This window comes from Felis catus, chromosome F1 (assembly GCF_018350175.1).
Source record: "Felis catus isolate Fca126 chromosome F1, F.catus_Fca126_mat1.0, whole genome shotgun sequence".
Lineage (NCBI taxonomy): Eukaryota > Metazoa > Chordata > Mammalia > Carnivora > Felidae > Felis > Felis catus.
Genome location: NC_058384.1, coordinates 22,351,651 through 22,372,820, shown reverse-complemented (window position 1 = coordinate 22,372,820; position 21,170 = coordinate 22,351,651). Strand labels below are relative to the sequence as shown.

At 37.1% G+C, this 21,170-nt stretch overlaps 1 protein-coding gene across 7 annotated transcripts in view; it reads left to right on the top strand.

The window, feature by feature from the left end:
* The window catches only part of HMCN1 (hemicentin 1), a 469,326-nt gene that overhangs the window by 308,623 nt on the left and 139,533 nt on the right, over positions 1-21,170 (top strand). For all 7 annotated transcript variants that reach the window (XM_023247312.2, XM_003999241.5, XM_019821722.3 and 4 more), the window contains 7 exons: positions 772-923; positions 3,016-3,139; positions 7,743-7,918; positions 12,431-12,527; positions 16,415-16,537; positions 17,591-17,752; positions 19,152-19,433. In XM_023247312.2, the coding sequence (XP_023103080.2) occupies positions 772-923; positions 3,016-3,139; positions 7,743-7,918; positions 12,431-12,527; positions 16,415-16,537; positions 17,591-17,752; positions 19,152-19,433 (1,116 nt within the window). The remainder of the gene's footprint in view (positions 1-771; positions 924-3,015; positions 3,140-7,742; positions 7,919-12,430; positions 12,528-16,414; positions 16,538-17,590; positions 17,753-19,151; positions 19,434-21,170) is intronic.

The following is a 21,170-nucleotide window of genomic DNA, read 5'->3' as shown; positions in this document are numbered from 1 at the left end:
GAAGGGAAGGAAAAATAAGTTATAAACAAAGAGGGAGGCAAACCATAAGAGACTCTTAAATACAGAGAACGAACTGAGGACTGATGGGGGTTGGGAGTATGAGGTTGGGGAAAATGGGAGATGGGCATTTAGAAGGGCATGTGTTGGGATGAGCAATGGGTGTTGAATGTAAGGGATGAATCATGGGAATCTATTCCTGAAGCCATGACTACATTGTATACACTGTATATTAGCTAACTTGACAATAAATTATTAAAATTAAAAAAATTAGATGAACTGTTGAAATAGTCATCAATGATCTTATCAACTTATGACAATAACCTTATTTGTAAATATTGTCTATCAAAATCATAGGTTTTGGCCAAAGAAAGATTTCAAATTATTATCTCTAATAATGTTTTTAAGACAACAAGGTAGTCATAGATACAGTGGAGGAAGACACACACACACACACACACACACACACACACACACACACACGGAAATCAAGAAATAAAAACACTCTGCTGTTAAAAACCAGATTTCCTAAGCAAAGTAGCTTTCCTCAATTGTAAATATTGATAATTGCACTATTTACCTCAAAGGATAGCTATAATTAGAATCTCAAAATAATGTGAAAGAACTCACCAAAACAAAACAAAACAAAACAAAGCCACCAAAAACCCACATGTGAAAATACAACTATAGACATTATATATACTTTTAATTATTTTGAGGTGAAATATTCTGTAATGTTAACTTAACTTCCTTTTATTTTTTATTTCTTTTCAGTGCCCCCATCGATTTCTGGCAGCAGTAACATGGTGGCAGTGGTGGTTAATAACCTGGTGAGGTTAGAATGTGAAGCCAGAGGTATCCCTGCCCCAAGTCTGACCTGGTTGAAAGATGGTAGCCCTGTCTCTAGTTTCACTAATGGGATACAGGTACTTTTGTTATTTCTTAAGGGCAATCTACCACCTGATTATTAAATACAGTACAAACAGGTAAAGCTATTAACCAGATTTGGAAAATACGAATTAACAATTGTTATCCAAAAACATACACATAAATATACATCCATAAATACCATAGCCACACTTGGGATTTCTAAACAATTCTTTAAAGCCCACTACATATAAGAATTCTTTTATTTCATATGTAGGTACTATATATTGACCATTTGTGTTAGCCTCTTTCTTTCTTTCTTTCTTTCTTTCTTTCTTTCTTTCTTTCTTTCTTTCTTTCTTTCTTTCTTTCCTTCCTTCCTTCCTTCCTTCCTTCCTTCCTTCCTTCCTTCCTTCCTTCCTTCTTTCTTTCTTTCTTTCTTTCTTTTCTTTCTTTCTTTCTTTCTTTCTTTCTTTCTTTCTTTCTTTCTTTCTTAGGTTCATTTATTTATTTTGGGAGAGAGAGGGCACAAGTATGGGAGGGGCAGAGAGAGATGGAGAATCCCAAGCAGGCTCCATGCTGTCTGCTTGGAGCCCAGCACAGGACGCAAACTCATGAACCATGAGATCATGATCTGAGCCAAAACTAAGAGTCAGGTGCTTAACCGACTGAGCCACCCAGGCACCCCCATCTGTTTTACTTGCTTCCTACCTCCCCATATCTATTCCCTGCCACCACCACAAAAGATACCTTGCACAAAGAAATGTTGATCAACAGGGGTGCCTGAGTGGTTTAGTCAGTTAAGCATCCAACTCTTGGTTTCAGCTCAAGTCATGATCTCACAGTTCATGGATTTGAGCCCCATGTCAGGCTCTGTACTGACAATGCAGAACCTGCTTGAGACTCTCTCTCTTTCCCTCACTCTCTCTGCTCCTCCCCTTCTCTCTTTCTCTCTCAAAAAGAAAAATGTTGATCAACAGTAAAAACAGGAATTTCCTCATAAAATTTATATTTAAATGTTTGGAAATATTAATGAATTAAAGAACCATATAGACTGTATTTAATTTTACAAAAACATAAAATAATAAAGTAAGAAATACTAGAAAGGCAACATTGTAAGAAATGAAATTTGAGTCTGAGAAAGCATTTAAGTGCTTTACATTGACTCAAAATTAAAAATATAGAAGCATAAAATATAAAAATAAAAATATAGAGCCTGGGTGGCTCACTTGGTTAAGTGTCTGACTCTTGATTTCAGACCGAGTCATGATCTCACAGTCATTAGATTGAGCCCCGTCTTGAGCTCTGCACTGACAGTGAGGAGCCTGCGTGGGATATTCTCTCTCTCTCTCTCTCTCTCTCTCTCTCTCTCTCTGCCCCTCTCCGCCCCTCTCCCACTCTTGTGGGTATTCTCTTTCTCTCTCTCAAAATAAATAAATGGACATTAAAAATATATAGAAGCACATATATCTCATTTAAAGTATACTTTAGTTTTATTTTGCTTAGCAGGGAATTTAGTTCTCCCACCATTCTACTTCTTTAGCTTTTCTCAAAAATCCAATGCTTGCAGAATTTGGGACCATAAAAGACCCAGACTTGATGTCAATATTTTAGAAGTACCACTAGACTAATGGGTTAAAAAGCTATGAATATGACTAATTTATTTGGCTGCTATTTTGCTATTCATTGTAACTTCTTATTTATTCTACCCCCAAAAATTAGAAGGGAAATTAGCTCCTCTTGTTCTCACTTATTCTCATCTTTCTCCCCTGGTGGCTTTCTCTGTCTCTGTAGTGAGTATAGATGAGATTGGACTATCACTTGATCTTGTTTTCAGTGATTGCTAAGTTTGGTTCTAGCTTTTTTTTCACAGTCTTCTTCCAAAGATAGGATGGGAAGTAGATTTTATGATGGTTGCCCACTTAAATAAAATAAAATAAAATAAAATAAAATAAAATAAAATAGTAAAGTAAAGTAAAATAAATCTGACAGGAAATAAAATGAAATAAATAAAATAAAAAATATCCAAGTGGAACTCTTTCCGGAGGCAAATGTCAATTGATCAACCTCAGAAAATAGGAGAAAAAGGCTGTTTATGCATATGTTTCTCAGAGGGGCATGTTAGTCATTTATCTTTCTTATCATTGATAGGTTCTGTCTGGAGGCCGCATCCTAGCACTGACCAGCGCACAAATCAGTGATACCGGGAGATATACCTGCGTGGCAGTGAATGCTGCTGGGGAGAAACACAGGGACATTGACCTTAGAGTATATGGTGAGATATTTTAATAATTACTTCTGCTCTGATATAGATGTGTTCACTTCCTAAGATCATTGAGGAAGTTAAGGGAAGTTGTTGATAAAGAACTATGAGCAATAGAAATGATTTCACAGTATCAACTCAAATCAAATTCTACCTTTCTGCCTTGTATTTCACTTTGACTGATTTTCCTTTCTTAAAGTTCTGAGAAATTAAGACAAGCATACATCCAGCACGCCGGGTATTGGTTTCACAGAATACTCTGAAGAACAGATGGCTATGGAAAGCAGCTTTGCAATTTGAAAGATAAAATCTCACTAAAGAAAGCATCTGTTCAAGTAGCTCTCTTGATCCATTCTACTCAGCGCCTAGATTTTATTACTTTTAAGTTACAATCAGCATATTTTGTAGCCCGTGCTATGTCTACGAATTAAAGGCTATTGGAAAAACAAAAGTTAAACTAAGCATAAATTTAGATAAAATTCAAGTTTTTTCTACTTATGATGCAGCCATAAGGTACAAAAGGAAATGTCTAATTCTATCACAGCAAAAGTCCTCCTGCACAAAGTTTGGTCCTAATTGGGCTCCATCCGTAAAATGTGCTTTTCAGTCCACAATTTAGTTTACCTTTCCATTTAGAGCTGTTTTAGACTTTTTTCAGTGTCTTATTTGAATTATATTCCTTAGTCATGGAATAATGGAATTGTTTCTCTGTGCCCCCTCAAAGAGTATCTGGATTTTTTTCTATTTTAATTCCAGTATAATTAACGTAGTACTATATTAGTTTCAGGTGTACAATCCTAAGTCCTCCCTCACTTCCAAATAGTTCATTCCTATTCCAAATATCACTTTTTTTTTTTACCTTCAAACCATGTGGGTTGACTGCTCTTTATACATTTGCCAAAAGCAAATGTAATGATCACAAATAACTTATAAGTCATAGTTTTTTGATAGAAAAAAAAGCGCCTTGTTACAGAATGGCTAACTTGTATAACAAATTGAGCTGGAAAGTCCCAGTTGGCCTTAGTAAACTATGTTCTCTCTTTTCTGTTGCTTCTGCAGTCGATGTGAGTCCACATTCTGCCTCCAGCTTTGCTGGTGCTATGTGTTTGAGATAACAGATGTGTCTAAAATGCCCAGGCCCAGGGAATCTACTTCTTCCTTAAATCTAACTGGGTCATTTTTATGTATTATGAGGAATTGGAATGCTGTCAATCTGAAACATCCTTAGAGAGTGATTCATTAATCAATCTAAGTATATGATCCAAAAGCTCCTGCAATCATTAGCAAGCAGGTGGAGGGGTGACAAGAGTATTCTCTGAGTTTTAGTCAGCAGTGAAAATCTGGGAATGGCTCCTTCCGTTTCTACATTGGTTAATGTCAAAAGTGCTGGAGAGATGATAGAGAATTGGTATTTTCCAGGAGTCATAAAGACATGCATCACTATTTTTTACCATTTGCCAAGACATTTCCATGCCACCCTTTTGGTCTGAAAACTGGGACTTTTCCTCTGTTATAAAAGTCAGATGGCTAGCTAATATGTTTGAAAATGTGGACACGTATTCAGCATTTAAAATGTAGATGCAGGGGCACCTGGGTGGCTCAATCGGTTGAGCGTCCGACTTCGGCTCAGGTCGTGATCTCGCAGTCTGTGAGTTCAAGCCCCGCGTCGGGCTCTGTGCTAACAGCTCAGAGCCTGGAGCCTGCTTCCAATTCTGTGTCTCCCTCTCTTTCTGCCCCTCCCCCACTCATGCTCTGTTTCTCTCTCTCTCTCTCTCTCTCTCTCTCTCTCTGTGTCAAAAATAAACAGTGAAAAAAGTGTAAAAAAATAATAAAAATTTTTTAAAATGTAGATGCATAGCAAGCAAATAAAGAAATAAAGCCAGCAAGAAAGAATAAAACTGAAATTAGTTTCCAATCTGTGCTCCATTCTTAGCATTATCTCTATATGTCGTATTCCTATAGTAGTATATATAGTAGTAACGTTGACAATCTCATGCCTCATTGGAGCCTAATGAAGGTCTATCCCCAGCAGTAAACCCCTTCAGATTTACATTGTAGATTGTGGGGGTGATAAGAAGAGTAGACAGTGGGTAAAAGAGCTTTCCCCACTCTTGTAACTACAAGAGTAGTTCATTAAAAAATTTTTCTCTAGTAGGAAACCAGAATGGCGCTAAAACAAAAGAATTGGGTTTTTAAATGATTACGATTCCTGTAGTACCTTTTCTTTAAACCTAAGCTCAGAGAACTTTGATAGACATCACTTGTGCTCCAGCACCTGAACAAGTATAACCCTATAGCAGTGCTGATTTTGATAATTAAATGTAACAAGTTTGATGCATAGGATGAGAAACAGACATAATACACCCCTTCCTAAGCAGCACAACCACCAAGCTAAATAGGGATAACATCTAAGGAAGCTGAGGTCTGAAGGGCAGAAGCTTGTTCTCTTCTCAGACTAAACAAAAAGTTGGGAATGAAAAGACAGAAAATATAGATGAGTTTCAGTAATAGATACCCTCGGCTGTAATTAGATTTGCTTTAATTTATGTTCCTTAGGAAACAAATACGCTGTTGTTTTTGCATTTTTCCTCTCAACTAAAAAAAAATCTGGTTTCTTTTTGAACTTGATCCAACTCATTTAGCTATAAAGAAAAATAATTGGAAGAAAATATTTGGGAATAAATTACCATCTGCTTTTGTGAATTATTTCTGACTTTGACTTCCACCAGCAGTCATAAAGAGTTCACGTTCTTTTGTAAATTCTATAAATACTCTAAGATAAACGTATTTTTATATGGTCATGGTACTTTTTTATGCACCGAGACCAGCCTTTACCTGAAATGATTTCCAAGCTGTTAAATTGGCTATTTTTTAAAGGGCTGTTTGTGCTAAGACTGATGAGCGCATCTGTTTTCATAATACCTTAGAAAATGGCCAACTGTGCTGCTTTTGCTAATATGATAGCAGTTTTAATCTCAGACTGGTTGTATATCTTTTATCTAATGTGTCACATATTAAAAACAATCCCACTGTTTTCCATTCCCCATAGAATAAGCTTATCGAGAGCCAGATGTCTGTGTGTGCTTGAATTTAGCAAAGGTGCATCGAGAATCTCTGCACAAATGCTCTGTTACTCTATTCCAACTATTGCATGTGGCATTTCTTTGCATCATGGCATCAGTACCTTTGGGTTTAGCACAGGTCCTGCATCCAGAAATAGTATGAAAAGTGGCCTTTAGTTTATATGCCTTTCCCTCTGTAGGAGACATGGTAGCAAAGAAACCTCCTGGTTGCAGAATCGCAGTGTTACTAGTCAAAATCTATCACATTTGTTGTCGTTTTGCCACATGCCACAGTATCCAGCCCAAGATGATGGCACATGGACTCTAACGATCCTTACCACAAAAAACTTACTTCTTCAATCAAAGCATTTGTTAAATCCCTCAGGATTCATTTCAGTGCAGCTTAACCTATCTTGTGAAAAAAAAAAAAAATACTACAAATATGGTACGTTTCCTCCAGTCCTGAATAGTTAGGGTATTTAGTGAGAAATGGCCAAGGAAATTCCTCTGTGTGTTTTTTCAGAGTGACCCCTTTATAACGGGCCTGATTTCATCATTAGTTTGTGTTTTTTTGAAGTATTATAAATACAGGCCTGAAAGAGCCCTCACGAGGTTTTGGAGCCCACCCTGTCCTTCTTGGCAGGGCTGTACCTAAACCATCTGAGACAAATGATTGTTTACTCTATTTTTTAATACACCCAAGGGAAGGAGGTTCCTTAGACTTCTCCAAGAGCACACTGCAGCGTCGGACAAGCTCAATAGCCAGGGGATCCTAATTTTAATCTCATTAAAATTTCAACTCATTTCCTCCTTTTATGTAATTGTATGTTGTACAGCTGGTCACTGCTTTCGTTTTGTTCTTTATTGTGTCATTTATCCCACATGGTCTGTATTTTATAGAGAGCTGACAAGGCATCGTGGAAAACCAAAAAGAGCTCTAAACTGCAAGTCAGAAGACTCCTAGCTTTACCACAAATTAGTTACATAATTTCTTTGTTTGTTCTCCAAATTTTTATTTAAACTCTAAGTCACATTATTTCAAATCAGTCATTGTCACTCACCTCACGTTTTATATACCGTGAGGTGGGACTGGATGATCTCTTTCAACTCTATCTTTTAATTTTGCCTCTGTGTCTATAAAGTTTATTTTCCTTTGCAAAAAAAGATATAAATAAATATCGAAAGTATATATATGCTTTTAATTATTGCTATTTCCAAAACGTTTCACGAGTGACTTACCACTTTGGAAATCTTAAGCAGGAACATCTAGTTCAAAAAGTTTCTGAAATAGGCAGTTGGGGAGAACTTCCAGTTCTAAAACTTCTTAAAGTGAAAGGTTAGCAAAAAGTATTTCTGTTCAATAGGAACATGGTAATCAGTGATTTATTAATACTTGACTCTGAACCAAATGAAGCAGAGGGTATGCTGGAATTATAGTGATCCTACATCTTAAAAGAACAAATAAAGCTATTCTGTGTATGTCCTGATGATTAATAAAGATAAGCAGTGTACTGGCCTGTTTTATCCTGAGGGAAACCCCATCTTTCACTTAGTTCCACCAAATATTATGGGAGAAGAACAGAACATCTCTGTCCTCATTAGTCAAGCCGTGGAGCTGCTATGTCAAAGTGATGCTATCCCCCCACCTACTTTGACTTGGTTAAAGGATGGCCGCCCCTTGCTGAAGAAACCAGGCCTCAGTATCTCTGAAAATGGAAGTGTGTTACAGGTAAGGCTATGGGTTCATATGGCATCTTCTTATAATATTCCTAACCTCATGGCTTTGGTATTAAAGTTGCCTGTCTAGGGGCACCTGGGTGGCTCAGTCAGTTAAGCGTCCGACTTTGACTCAGGTCATGACCTCACAATTCATGAATTCAAGCCCCGCGTTGAGCTCTGTACTGACACTCAGAGTCTGGAGCCTGCTTGAGATTCTGTGTCTCCCTATCTCTCTGCCCCTCCCCTGCTCTCATTCTTGTGTCTTTCTCCCTCTCAAAAATAAATAAACATTAAAAATTTTTTTAAAAATTGCCTATCTATAAGTGTTCTACTATTTTCATCTTATAAAATTCTAGCTACCCTTTCTTTTAATGGGGTTTTGTAATACTTTTAAATTTTATGCTTAGTAGGATTTAGATATTTGTCTACCCATATTTGTAGCCAGAAGCCATCCAAAAATGTTTCTAGGGAAATACTGCAGAGATATTCTAATGAGCGCTTCATTTTTAGCCACTCAACCAGTCAGCAAATAAACATTCATTCTAGGTATTCTGCATAGGACCTGAAAAGGTAGGCACATTTCCTACCCTCAGTGTCTTCCAATTTTGCATAAAATATGAAAATTAACCGTTCAGTTGAAAATGCAGTAAGATAAGTCTGAGTTAATCACTATTTGGATGGCACAGACAATACATTTTAGGATGATAGCAAAAGGTGAGGCTGTGGTTGCCTGAATGTCTTGGAAAGCTTTTTGACTTTTTATAGGTAGATGGGACAAAAGGCCTGACTAAGGAAAGCAAATAAGCTAGTGTGGCTGAAACAGAACTTAACAAAGTGAATATGTGGAAATAATGTTGACAGTGTTGATTTGAGTGAAGTAAGAGCTAACATGAAAACTAGTTTAAGGAATTAGGATTCAGAAAGTCAATAAGCCATTGGAATGTTTGTTTATAAAGTCTTCATAATAACCTTATTGAGAAATTGAAAGAATGGCTAAGTAATCTGCTACCATTACTAAGTGTCAGAAATGGAATTTGAATACAGGGTGTATAGCTTCAAAACTCATTCTACTAACCACCACACCACATAGCCTCTTGGTAAAGGAAGGTTATCACTGGCAAACAAAGGGAGTTGAGAAATGGACGATGGTGTCAGCACATAGGAAGCTGAGAAGCATACACAAGGAGAGCAGAAGCATGGGAAAGAATGGGAAGGAGTGTGAAGTTGTGTCTGAGAGGCAACCCAGTAGAGACGTTAGGAGTTATGATCTGTAATAATGGAGCTGGGTGAAAGAGAAGTGAGAATAACTGATAGAGGAAAGTAGGATAGTCCATTGAGCTATATAGCGGGGAGTGGGGGGAAGGCAAAAAAACAATGGCCATCGTCAGCGGTAGACCAAAAGCTCTAGAAAGCAACTGGTAGAATTCTCAAACCCCAACTCTGGCCAAATGAGAGAGAAGAAGACAATTGTAGAAACACAAGTCCTAGCACTGGTAGGGGAGAGCTATGTGTGATTAGAAATGTCTTAGCAAATTTCAGAGTATATAAGTTGATTTCTCCAGAGCACAGATATTAATAGGGCTGGGAAGCCAGAAGAAAGGAGATGGTGAAGAAATCCTGGCATCTACTGAATCCCTACCACGGAGGCTGACCGAGGTACCCTGAAGGGTGCAGGTCCCGTTGAGGGGTGTTGGGAGACAACTTCATGGAAATGAAAACTGCTACAGAACTTAAAAAACTGAATTGATCAGTTAAAACTATCTCACCTGTGCATTACCCAAAACAATTCATGCACATCTTTAACCAGGTAGAGTAATAGATTCTTACTGCTTTAATTTGCCTGGAACACACTGGGCAGTGAATAAATCTTTTTTATTAAGTTTTTATTTTAATTCCAGTATAGTTAACATGCAGTGTTATGTTAGTTTTAGTGTACAATATAGTGATTCAACAATTCCATACATCACCTAATGTTCATCCCGACAAACGCACCCCTCAATCCCTATCACCTATTGCACCCATCCCTCCACCCACCTCTCCTCTGGTGACCATCCGTGTATTCTGTACAGTTAAGAATCTATGTCTTGGTTTGTTTCTCTCTTTTTTTTTTCCTTTGTTCATTTATTTCTTAAACTCCACATGGAGTGAAATCATATGGTATTTGTCTTTCTCTGACTGGCTTATCTTGTTTAGTGTTATACTCTCTAGCTTCATGCATGTTGTTGAAAATGGCAAGATTCCATTTTTGTTTATGGCTGAATAATATTCTGTTGGATACGTAGAGCACATCTTCTTTATCCATTCATCTATCAATGGACATGGGCTGCTTCCCTAATTTGACCATTATAAATAATGCTGCTGTAAACACAGGGGTGCCGGTATCCCTTTGAATTAGTGTTTTTGTATTTTTTGGGTGGGTACCCAGTAGTGTACCTACCTATTTTTAACTTTTTGAGGAAAGTCCATACTGTTTTCTACAGTGGCTGCCCAGTTTGCATTCTCACCAAAAGTGCAAGAGCATTCCTTTTTCTCCACATCCTTGCCAACACTCGTTGGTTTTTGTGTTTTAGATTTTAGCCATTCTGACAGGTGTGAGATAATATCTCATTGTAGTTTGGGTTTGCATTTCCTTGATGATGAATGATGTTGAACATCTCTTCATGTGTCTATCGGCCATTTGTGTGTCTTGTTTGGGGAAATATCTGTTCATTTTTCATTTTTCATTTTTATTTTGAATTGAATTATTTGTTTTGGGGTGTTAAGTTGATAAGTTCTTTATATATTTTGGATACTAAACCTTTATCAGATATGTCATTTCCAAATATGATCTCCCATTCTGTAGGTTGCCTTTTAGTTTTGTTTATTGTTTCCTTTGCTGTGCAGAGCTTTTTACTTTTATGTAGTCCCAATAGGTTATTTTTGCTTTTACCCCTTAACTCAGGAGACATATCTAGAAAAATGTTGCAATGGCCAATGTCAGAGAAATTACTGCCTGTGCTCTCTTCTAGTATTTTTATGGTTTCAGGTCTCACATTTATGTCTTTAATCCATTTTAATTTATTTTTCTGTATGGTGTAAGAAAGTGGTCCAGTTTCATTCTCCTGTCCAGTTTTCCCAGCACCATTTGGCAATCAGTAAATCTTCATCCCTCCTCTCTATGAATTTTTATGAGATGATTTTAAGGACCTGGAACCCCAGGTTTGCATATGTTTATCAACAATTATGTGACTTTGGGCAATTTATTTTTTTAATCTTTAAATTTCTTTTCAAACATTTTTTTAAGTTTATTTTTAAGACAGAGAGAGTGGAGTGGGGCAGGGGCAGAGAGAGTGGGGGGCAGAGGATCTGAAGCAGGCTCTGAACTGACAGCAGAGAGCCCAATGTGGGACTTGAATTCACGAACCATGAGATCAAGACCTGAGCCGAAGGCAGCCGCTCAACCAACTGAGCCACCCGGGCGCACCAAGGCAGTTTAAATCTCCGAAGTGGTCCTCGCTTTTCTTAGTACAATAAGGAGGTTAGATTTTAAGGACTCTTTCAGGTCTAATATTCTTGGGTTCTCCATCTGTGCTTTGATAAACTCCAGCTCTCTTTGTTCACATCAATCCATTAATAAGTGTTATCCAGTGCTTACTGTGCACCCCTAGTACACTAAATACCTTCAAAGATCAGTCCAACTCTAATGATTCTCTCTTTTGAATGTTTAAGCAATTGATTGCAAACTTATGTAGCAATCAATCACATACTGTTGGTTGTACCTCTTATGTTATCTTGTGTTACGTATTCCTTGTTTATTATTGAACACTTTTTAAAAAATATTCATGTACTTTATATTCTTAACTAGATTGTAAAGTCACAAACTATATGTTACACTATACTTCTTGGTATCTTCTATCTGTAATATCTGGTACAAGGTTCCTAATAACTGCTAAATGGTCAATGAATAAATGATGAAGAGTGTTGATGCATGTTGCAGATAAATATATGGAAAATGTTTACTGATACTCAGTTATCTATCAGGCACCAAACTAGCTGCCAGGAGATTGAGACTAACTGCATGTAATGCTTGGCTTAAAGAAGCTTACAGAACCAGTATGGGGAGAAGACATGTAATAAGTCAAAATAAAGGTGTTATTTTACTGAATGATATCCTAGAAATATACAGATTATCTATTTTAAAGGCCTTAAATAACTTACTCAGAAATTAATTGTGACTTTTGTTGCTATTTTATGTGAACTTTATTTAGTATATGTAAAAGGCCTTTCTAGACCTTCAGCCACTAATATTAATTACATTAAAATAAAGTATGATACATGTAGATAAAAATTATTGAATCTTGATTCAAGTGTTGAAAGTAGGTGATGGGCATGTAGCCATACATATTACTATTCCCTCTCCTTTTCATGTGTTTGAAAATATTTAGAATACACATGAAAAATAAGTCACAAATAACATTAATAGAAAAATTCCAATTACTTATGAAATACAAACTGAGGTTTCAAAATATGGTTTTGTTTTTAGATTGAAGATGCTCAAGTTCAAGACACTGGTCGTTACACCTGTGAGGCAACAAATGTTGCTGGAAAAACTGAGAAAAACTATAATGTAAACATTTGGGGTAAGTGTGATTATATGTAATTCCTTCAAAATCAATCATAGGTAGACTTCCTGAACCTAAGCATATTGGTTGTTAGAACTTCGACATGGCACACTTCTCCTCTCCTGCCTGAGCTTATACCTTTAGTTCTTGCAACCAGGATCTTCTAACGATCAAGCTTTCTCCATGAACTGACGATGGCCGGATCAATTGAAAGAGATCAGAAGGCCAAATCATGCACATGGATTTTGTGTGTGACAGAGAGAACACCTGTGTTTGCTTGGTAGTGGGATTACTCTGCTGACCAGTGAGAAAAGCTGTCCTCACTTGAAATCCTACCATTTGTTACCAACTAAGATGATTCCTGGGAATTATCACAACTGTACTTGGCTATGAGTATCTGCTAATTGTTAAAAAGTGCTCCAATTTCCAGTATATTCACCTTTATTTTATTGTTTAAATTCACTTATAACGTATCATGCCACATTTCTTTGACTGTATTTGTTTAAACTTTTTAGCTGTTGAGATCATGAGCTGAAACTTATCTTTGATTTATAAAAGTTTATTCAAAACCACATTTTTAAAATTCAAATAGGTAGAGGAAGTAATTTGATTCCAATGGAGAGCACATATCTTTTAAAACTTCAAAAGCCTGAATTTATATGTGGAAAATAATTAATTATAAATCATTATCATTGAGGAAGGTTATGAGAAGTGCTATTATTCACCCTGTGAAATGATTAATTTACCTTTAAAGAGTAAAATTTACTAAGTAGTAAATTTATTTACTACATATTAGTTATATATCATTAACATCTATCCCTACCTCCTTCCGTCCTTTTTCTTCCTCCATTGCTCCTTCCCTTTCTTTCTCATTTCTTTCAAATGGGAAAAATATTCTTGTAACTCCCAGTCTGGACAAGACACTGAACTAAGTGTTGTCAAGTAAAGAAAGTGTTGTCAAGTGTTGAAAAAAAAGAGAAAAATTAGAGCTGATGATCAGTTAGAAAGTGAGGTGAGAAATTCATTTTTTGCAATGGTATATTGAAGATGTGTATAGAGTGTCCCTGTGAAGCTGTCCTCTGTGCAGTCAGGAATACAGGCCTATAATTTAGGAGAGAGAGAAAAAAGAGTTAAAATGTAAAGGTGGAGACATGTGTATATATGTGGCAGTCAAGATCCCATAGAGAATAAGAAGAATGTGCACAGAAGAACACTGTAGACTCTCACACATACAATATAAAAAAAGAGACAGAAAAAGAAACACAAAGTGAGAAACTGAGAAGGAACAGTCAAAGAGGTAGGGGAAAACTTGTGTCATGGAAACTGAGGACAATGGTGTTCCCAAAAGAAAAACATGGACAACAAACAAGTTGGACATACGGATGGGTAGGTGCATGAATGAATAATGTCACATATTGCAGAGAAATTAGACATGAACTACAAAGTGTAGTTTACAGAAGAGAACAATGCCCCTTTAAAGGAAAGCAATTTAATAGGGGAAAGCAGAATGCAGTAAAAATAAGAATAAATGATTGAGGGGAGAAAGTTGAGACATCAAGGATAAATTCACTCAAAAATATATTTATCATGTGCCTCTGTGTTCTAGGCACCATGCCTCATATAGTCATAGAGAAGTTAATGAGAAAGACAAAGCCACTGGTCACACAGAACATGTAGTCTGCTGCTACATAAATATCTTTAAATAGACATTTAAAATTAAACCTCCTAAGAGATCATAGGAGTATTTGTGGGAAGACATATCAGGGCTCATGACATCTAATTGAGATTTTAAGGATAAGTAGGCATTAGCTCTCTGAAGAGGACGGAAGCATTACAAAGACCTGGAGAATACTGTCTGTGTTCACTGAGGCAAACATCATTCACTATGGAGCCTGGTATGGAGCTGAGGAGAATGAGAAGGTCTTGGGTAGAAAAGGTTAAAAAGGGAAGATTGAAAAGAATGTCTAAAACCAATTTTTAAAGTAGGTATTTGATTCTTAAAGTGATAGGATACCATTTAAAAGGATTTATAGAAGGACTGGGGTATTCAGATCTGTATTTTGGGAATAAAACATATAAACTCTATTAGTATTTAAGAAATTGAATTAACAGAATTAATTTATCACGTGGAGAAGTGTGAAAACAAGAAGAGTAAAGGATGGATGTCACTGTGGGTTGGCCCTCTGGGCCATGTGGACAGTAGTGCCCTTTTCTCAGAGAAGGAAGGTGGCTGAATTCAGTTGTGGGCAAGATGAGTTTGAAAGTGCCTCTGAGGCATCCAGATAGAGATGTTTAGTAGTCCGATACAAAAGTCTAGACCTCAGAGGGGGTCTACATTACAGATACAGATTTGCAAGTATTTATGTCAGTGGAAGCCACAGGAGTAGAGAAGGGTAGCATTTAGGTTGGAGAGGGTATACTTATAGTAATCTGTGTAATTGTCATTTTCTTCTGTAGAACTTTCTATCTGTGGTATAGGTGATGACAGAGTAAACTATACGATTCATCCAGAGAAAGAGAATTGTCAAATAGGAAGGGCAATAGTGCAAGGCAGTTGAGAATATTGACAAAGGAGTAGTTGAAATTATTGATTGTGAAATCTAAGCTAGATAGAGAAGTCAGTAAATAAGAGTAGGCAGCTGGATTGGGAGGTTCCTGAGAGGTGAAAAGACTTGAGATTCAATTAAGTCAATGAAATGAGAATTGGGAATAATTGAGTGAAAGAGCTACAAGGACGGAGCAGTAGGAGAAACATAGAAGAGGAACATGAGGGAGAAAGGGATGAGCAAATCAAGGAAGTGGCATCACGGTGGTTTGACTGGATATACATGTAGATGTTGAGTTCATACAGAGTAATGGCAGATTTCCATGTGAAGAAGGATAGAAACAAGTGTCAAATTCTTCAATGAATAGAAAAACAATGCTTAAGGGTGCCTGGGTGCTCAGTCGGTTAAGCATCTGCCTCCTGATTTCAGCTCAGTCATGATTTCATGGTCATGAGATTGAGCCCCGCCCACATTGGGCTCCATGCTGAGCGTGGAGCCTGCTTAAGATTCTCTCTCCTCCTCCCTTCCATCTTCCCTCGAAAAGAAAATAAAAGAAAGAGAAGAGAAAAGAAAAGAAAAAGAATGGTGGGTTCACAGATGATGGTGAGGGAGAAAGAGAAGTAAATTGATGGCATGAGCCTCAAAGGAATAGGCTTTCACGTGGGGGTGGTTGAAGTTGAACGGTGACTGGAAGCTGGATTGAGGGGTGAGGAGGATTCTCCCACTCCTCAGCTCCCAGGAGCTTGGAAAGGAAGCATCTGTCACCTGATAATACTGCAGCCAGAGAAGGATCTTGAGAGCAGAGTTCAGCCAGCAAATGCGGACTCAGCCTCCTTGAGAGAACCATGGGTAGTCAGGGTTCACTTGAAAGGTTCCAAAGAGAAACTAGAGGACAGTGGGGAGGCAGGCTATGCATTCTAGACCAGGTAACATAGCCATTTCTTAGATCCAACCCCTTGTGTCTGTTCTTTACTACAACATTGTAAGTGTGATATTTTCCAGTTCTCTTCAGCATCTGAGACATCAGAACTGGCTTGGCACAAATGACAGTTAAGTTTAAATTTGGTAGGTGGTTTAGATTTTGATGCAAGAAGTCTATTTATCTGTAATACATTTGCTTCTTTTTAGCCGCTCTGGATATTTTGTTAATTAAGTTTCTATCAGTGAAAATGGGAAGTCTGCTAATAGGTATTTAGTCTACATCTTACAGTTGACTTTTAATGTGGTATTGATATGTCAACATCAAGTGCTAATTACTTCCTTGTGTCATTTGAGTGAGAACCTTTTTTTTTTTTAATGTAAAGTATTACGGAAGTTTTATGTTAAGTTAATGTAAAAATTGTCTTTTTCTTCTTTCAGTACCACCAAATATTTATGGTTCTGATGAACTTGCTCAACTTACAGTCATTGAAGGGCATCTCATTAGTTTACTGTGTGAATCAAGTGGTATTCCACCCCCAAATCTCATTTGGAAGAAAAAAGGTCAGTTTTCACCCTTAACATTTATAAAATTAAATATAAATTTTAAATGAATTTATATTTTATGTGACAAACATGTCACTTTATTAACAATTTCCCTGGGGTCTGCATACTAAAATACTAGATAGCAGGATTGCTGTATTTTAAATGTATAGCATGTGATACTTTTAGTATCTAGCTGAAAATCTTTAGAAAAAAAAATAATTTTCTGTATTAGTTGATTGCTTTTTAATCAAACGCATTATAGAGTGGTTCTAATGATCAAGAGTCCACCATTCAAAGAAGTCTTTTTTTCTTCTTCAGAATAGCTTTAAAAAATATTTTCTATAACAAGCAACTTTGCTGTATTTGTGACAATTTTGCAGTGTTAGGATTGAATTCTGCAGTTGAACAAACTTTCAACTTACTCATCAACAAATATTTATATGTATCCATTACCTATCAGAGAGATCATGTATATTTTTAGTTGACTTTTAAAATCATTTTTGTGGGGCACCTGGGTGGCTCAGTGGATTAGCGTCCAACTTCAGCTCAGGTCATGAGCTCATAGTTCATGGGTTCGAGCCCCACATGGGGCTCTGTGCTGACAGCTCAGAGCCTGGAGCCTGCTTCAGATTCTGTATCTCCCTCTCTGTCTGCCCCTCCCTTTCTTGCTCTGTCTCTCTCTGTCTCTCTCTCAAAAATAAATAAACATTAAAAAAATTAAAATCATTTTTACTGTTTTAATATTTTACTTTATTTTTCTGTTTTCTTTCAAATGCAATATTGATTGAAAGAAAAATTTGCAGAAGATAATCATCTTGATAAATATCTTCTCTTCTTTCTCTTCCTCATGCTCCTTCTTGTCTTGTTTTTCTTCTCCTCGTTCTCCTTTTCCTTCTTCTGTTTTCCCTCTCCTTCCTTCTCCTCCTCCTTCTTTTTGCATAGGATTGTTTTGCAGTGTCATCTGCCTTTTAGGTACTTGAACTAGGACGTAAATAAATATACTTATCAGAGTATATACACAAAATGTTGTATGTTTTTGCTTCATATTCTGCCATTTTGTTTTCTTTTCAGGCTCCCCAGTGCTGGCTGATTCTGCAGGGCGAGTCAGAACTTTATCCGGAGGCAGACAGTTACAGATCTCAATTGCTGAAAAATCTGATGCAGGGCTGTATTCATGTGTGGCATCGAATGTTGCTGGAACTGCAAAGAAAGACTACAGTCTGCAAGTTTACAGTAAGTTATTGACTAACCAGACTTTGGCACAATTTTCTTTTAACCTTTCTGTCTTTCATGTTTACTTTTTCTTTGTATCTTTAAGATACATTCAAGGCAGTGTGATTATAGTATACCTATCATGAGACCCACAAATTTAAATTGTGCTGACATAAACAAAAAACAATTGCTTACTTCTGTTATTTATTTAGCAATACAGCTGTCCACTCTGCATCAGCTTGCCAATGGCAGACGCATCGATGTCGTTGTATTGTGTTGTGGGCAGGATAGTGGATGTGTGGAATGGGGAGAGATAGCATTGTATCATAGGGTATATTTGCAGTACGTAAAAATACCTTATTTTAAAGATTAACTTATATATGATTTGAATGTTTTAAATATTTAAATTATCTCATTTAACCTTTACATGAGCTATGATAGGAAGCAAAATTAATGCCTCCATTTAAATGTGTGGAAACCATAGAGGTTTCCATGACTGGCCAAGGCCACACAGCTCGATTGTGGTAGAAGTGGCACTAGAACACAAGGTTACTAACACTGGCCCATTTTTCTCCCCCCCACACACACACATATTTATTAGTAATGGTCTAATTTTTTTTCTTAGAATCAGTATCAGGTAAATTTAGCTGCAAAACTACAGAATAACTGGCGATCAGTGGCTTAACCAATTAGAGACTTATTTTCTCATATAATGAGAAGCCTGAGGTTGGCAGTCACTGGGGTTGGTCAGAACCTTAACTCATATTAGGACAGGAGGGCTAGGATTCTCCTGGCCCTTCCTTTGTGGTATCAACATCATTGCTGCAACTGTGGTATCAAGTCCACATTGAAGGCAAAAATAAAGGTAAGGGGTGGTATTTTTTCCTTTCATCAGGAGAGCAAAAGTATTCCAGACCCATTCCCCTCACCCCCTATGCCTACCCAACCGATCTTTATTTAGATTTTATAGACCTGAATTGATTCATGTGACCACCTCAAGTTTTAGCAATAGTCTCAGCTTTTCCAGCTCCCATAGTGGAAGTTAGAAGGAAGAAAGGAATTCATTGTGAGCGAGGCTCCTGTATCTATTTTAATGTTAGTCCTAGGAAGACTTCTGTAAATTAGGGCTATGAATGACAGGTTCAAATATTTGTGTAACTTGTCAAAAAGCAGGGAAAGTAGCAAACACAGAATTATTTTTTTACTGTGTTGATAGTTTATTCTAAGCATGAAACCATTTAGAAACATTGGAGAAGAATTCAACATCTCAATATAGCAATGCTGTCTGTTAGCCTTGGGTCTCTTCTTTAGTAGTTAATATTCGACATCAAAAATGAATTTAACTTTGACTGATAATAATTCCTAGGCAAGACTGGAAGCAGACATTTCCTACTTTATTATTTTTTTCTTTTTTCTTTAGTTCGACCAACAATATCTAATAGTGGCAGCCACCCTACTGAAATTATTGTGACTCGAGGGAAGAGTATTTCCTTAGAGTGTGAGGTGCAGGGTATTCCTCAACCAAAAGTGACCTGGATGAAAGATGGCCGCCCCTTGACCAAGGGAAGGGGAATGGAAATATTGGATGAAGGTCGCATCCTTCAGCTGAAGAACATTCATGTATCTGATACAGGCCGTTATATGTGTGTTGCTGTGAATGTAGCAGGAATGGCTGACAGAAAATACGACTTAAGTGTACATAGTAAGTATAAAGAAGCTCAATAAGTCTATTCACTGGCTCTTATAGTCTATAGCATCCTGGATAGGAGATTTAAACCTTCTGTGTTGAGTCTTTTATTTATAGCCTATGATTTTCTACATATGTACCTCTTTTCTGGATCAGTCCCATCATTTATCCTTCTATACCTGACCTCCCATTTTTTAGCTTGCTGAAACAGGCATATATGGATATTCTATTAGAAAAACACATAGTGAAGTAGATAAAATTGTTTAATTATCTTCTTCAAGTACTTTTGGTCCAGTGCTATCCCAAGTAATATTCCTTAAGTCTATTTTCCAAATTTGCTGTCTTGGTTTGAACAAGCCTAGGTTCCTTAGAGCTTACGGACTCAGCATCAGTTGTTCATGAGTTTTACCAAAGTCAGCTTTAATATTTTAATTATTGAGTCATGAATGTCAATACGAATACACCAAACATACATGTACTCAGGGACAGTTTTTTGTATGCATATAATTTGAATTGCAATTTTAATTTTTTCTTTGTTTTTTTTTTTTTTAATTTTTTTTTTAATGTTGTTATTTATTTTTGGGACAGAGAGAGACAGAGCATGAACGGGGGAGGGGCAGAGAGAGAGGGAGACACAGAATCGGAAACAGGCTCCAGGCTCCGAGCCATCAGCCCAGAGCCCCACGCGGGGCTCGAACTCCCGGACCGCGAGATCGTGACCTGGCTGAAGTCGGGACGCTTAACCGACTGCGCCACCCAGGCGCCCCTTTTCTTTGTTTTTTAAATTCAGTTTATTTAAACAAAAATAATTTGCCACCCCACCCCACCCCACCCCCCCACACACACACCACACACACACCTTTGACAACCATCAGTCTATTCTCTGTATCTATAAACTTGGTTGTATTTATTTGTTTGTTTTTAGATTCCACATCTAAGAGCGATCATACAGAATTCGTCTTTCTCTGTCTGACTTATTTCACTTAGCATAATGCCCTTGAGGTAGTTTTGTTCTTTTTTTATGGCTGAACAATAATCCATTGTATATAAATCCTTTAATTTCTTTATCTATTCATCCATCAATGGACACAGGTTGTTTCCATTGCTTGGCTATGGTAAATAATGCTACAACGAACATGTGGGGGCATATATTTTTTCAAGATGGTGTTTTCATTTTCTTCATATAAATACCTAGAAGTAAATTGCTGAATCACATGGTGGTTCTATTTTTAATTTTTTAAGGAACTTCAGAAAACCTATTTCTCATCATGGCTACACCAGTTTACATTCCCACCAACAGTGCACAAGCATTCTCTTTTCTCTTCATCCCCCCTCCTTGTTATTTTTTGTCTTTTTGATAATAGCCTTTCTAACAGGTGTGAGGTGATATTGCACTGTGCTTTTGATTTGTATTCCCTATTGATTAATAATGTTGAGTACCTTTTCATGTACCTATTGGCCATCTGTATGTCTTTTTTTTTTTTGATGTTTATTTATTTTTGAAGGAGAGAGAGACAGAGCGTGAGGGGGGAAGGGGCAGAGAGAGAGGGAGACACAGAATCTGAAGCAGGCTCCAGGTTCTGAATGGTCAGCACAGAGCCCAACACAGGGCTCAAACCCATAAACCACGAGATCATGACATGAGCCAAAGTCAGAGGCTCAACCGACTGAGCCACTTAGGCGCCCCTGTGTGTCTTTTTTTTGGAAAAATGTCTATTCATATACTTTTCCCATTTTTAATTGGATCGTCTC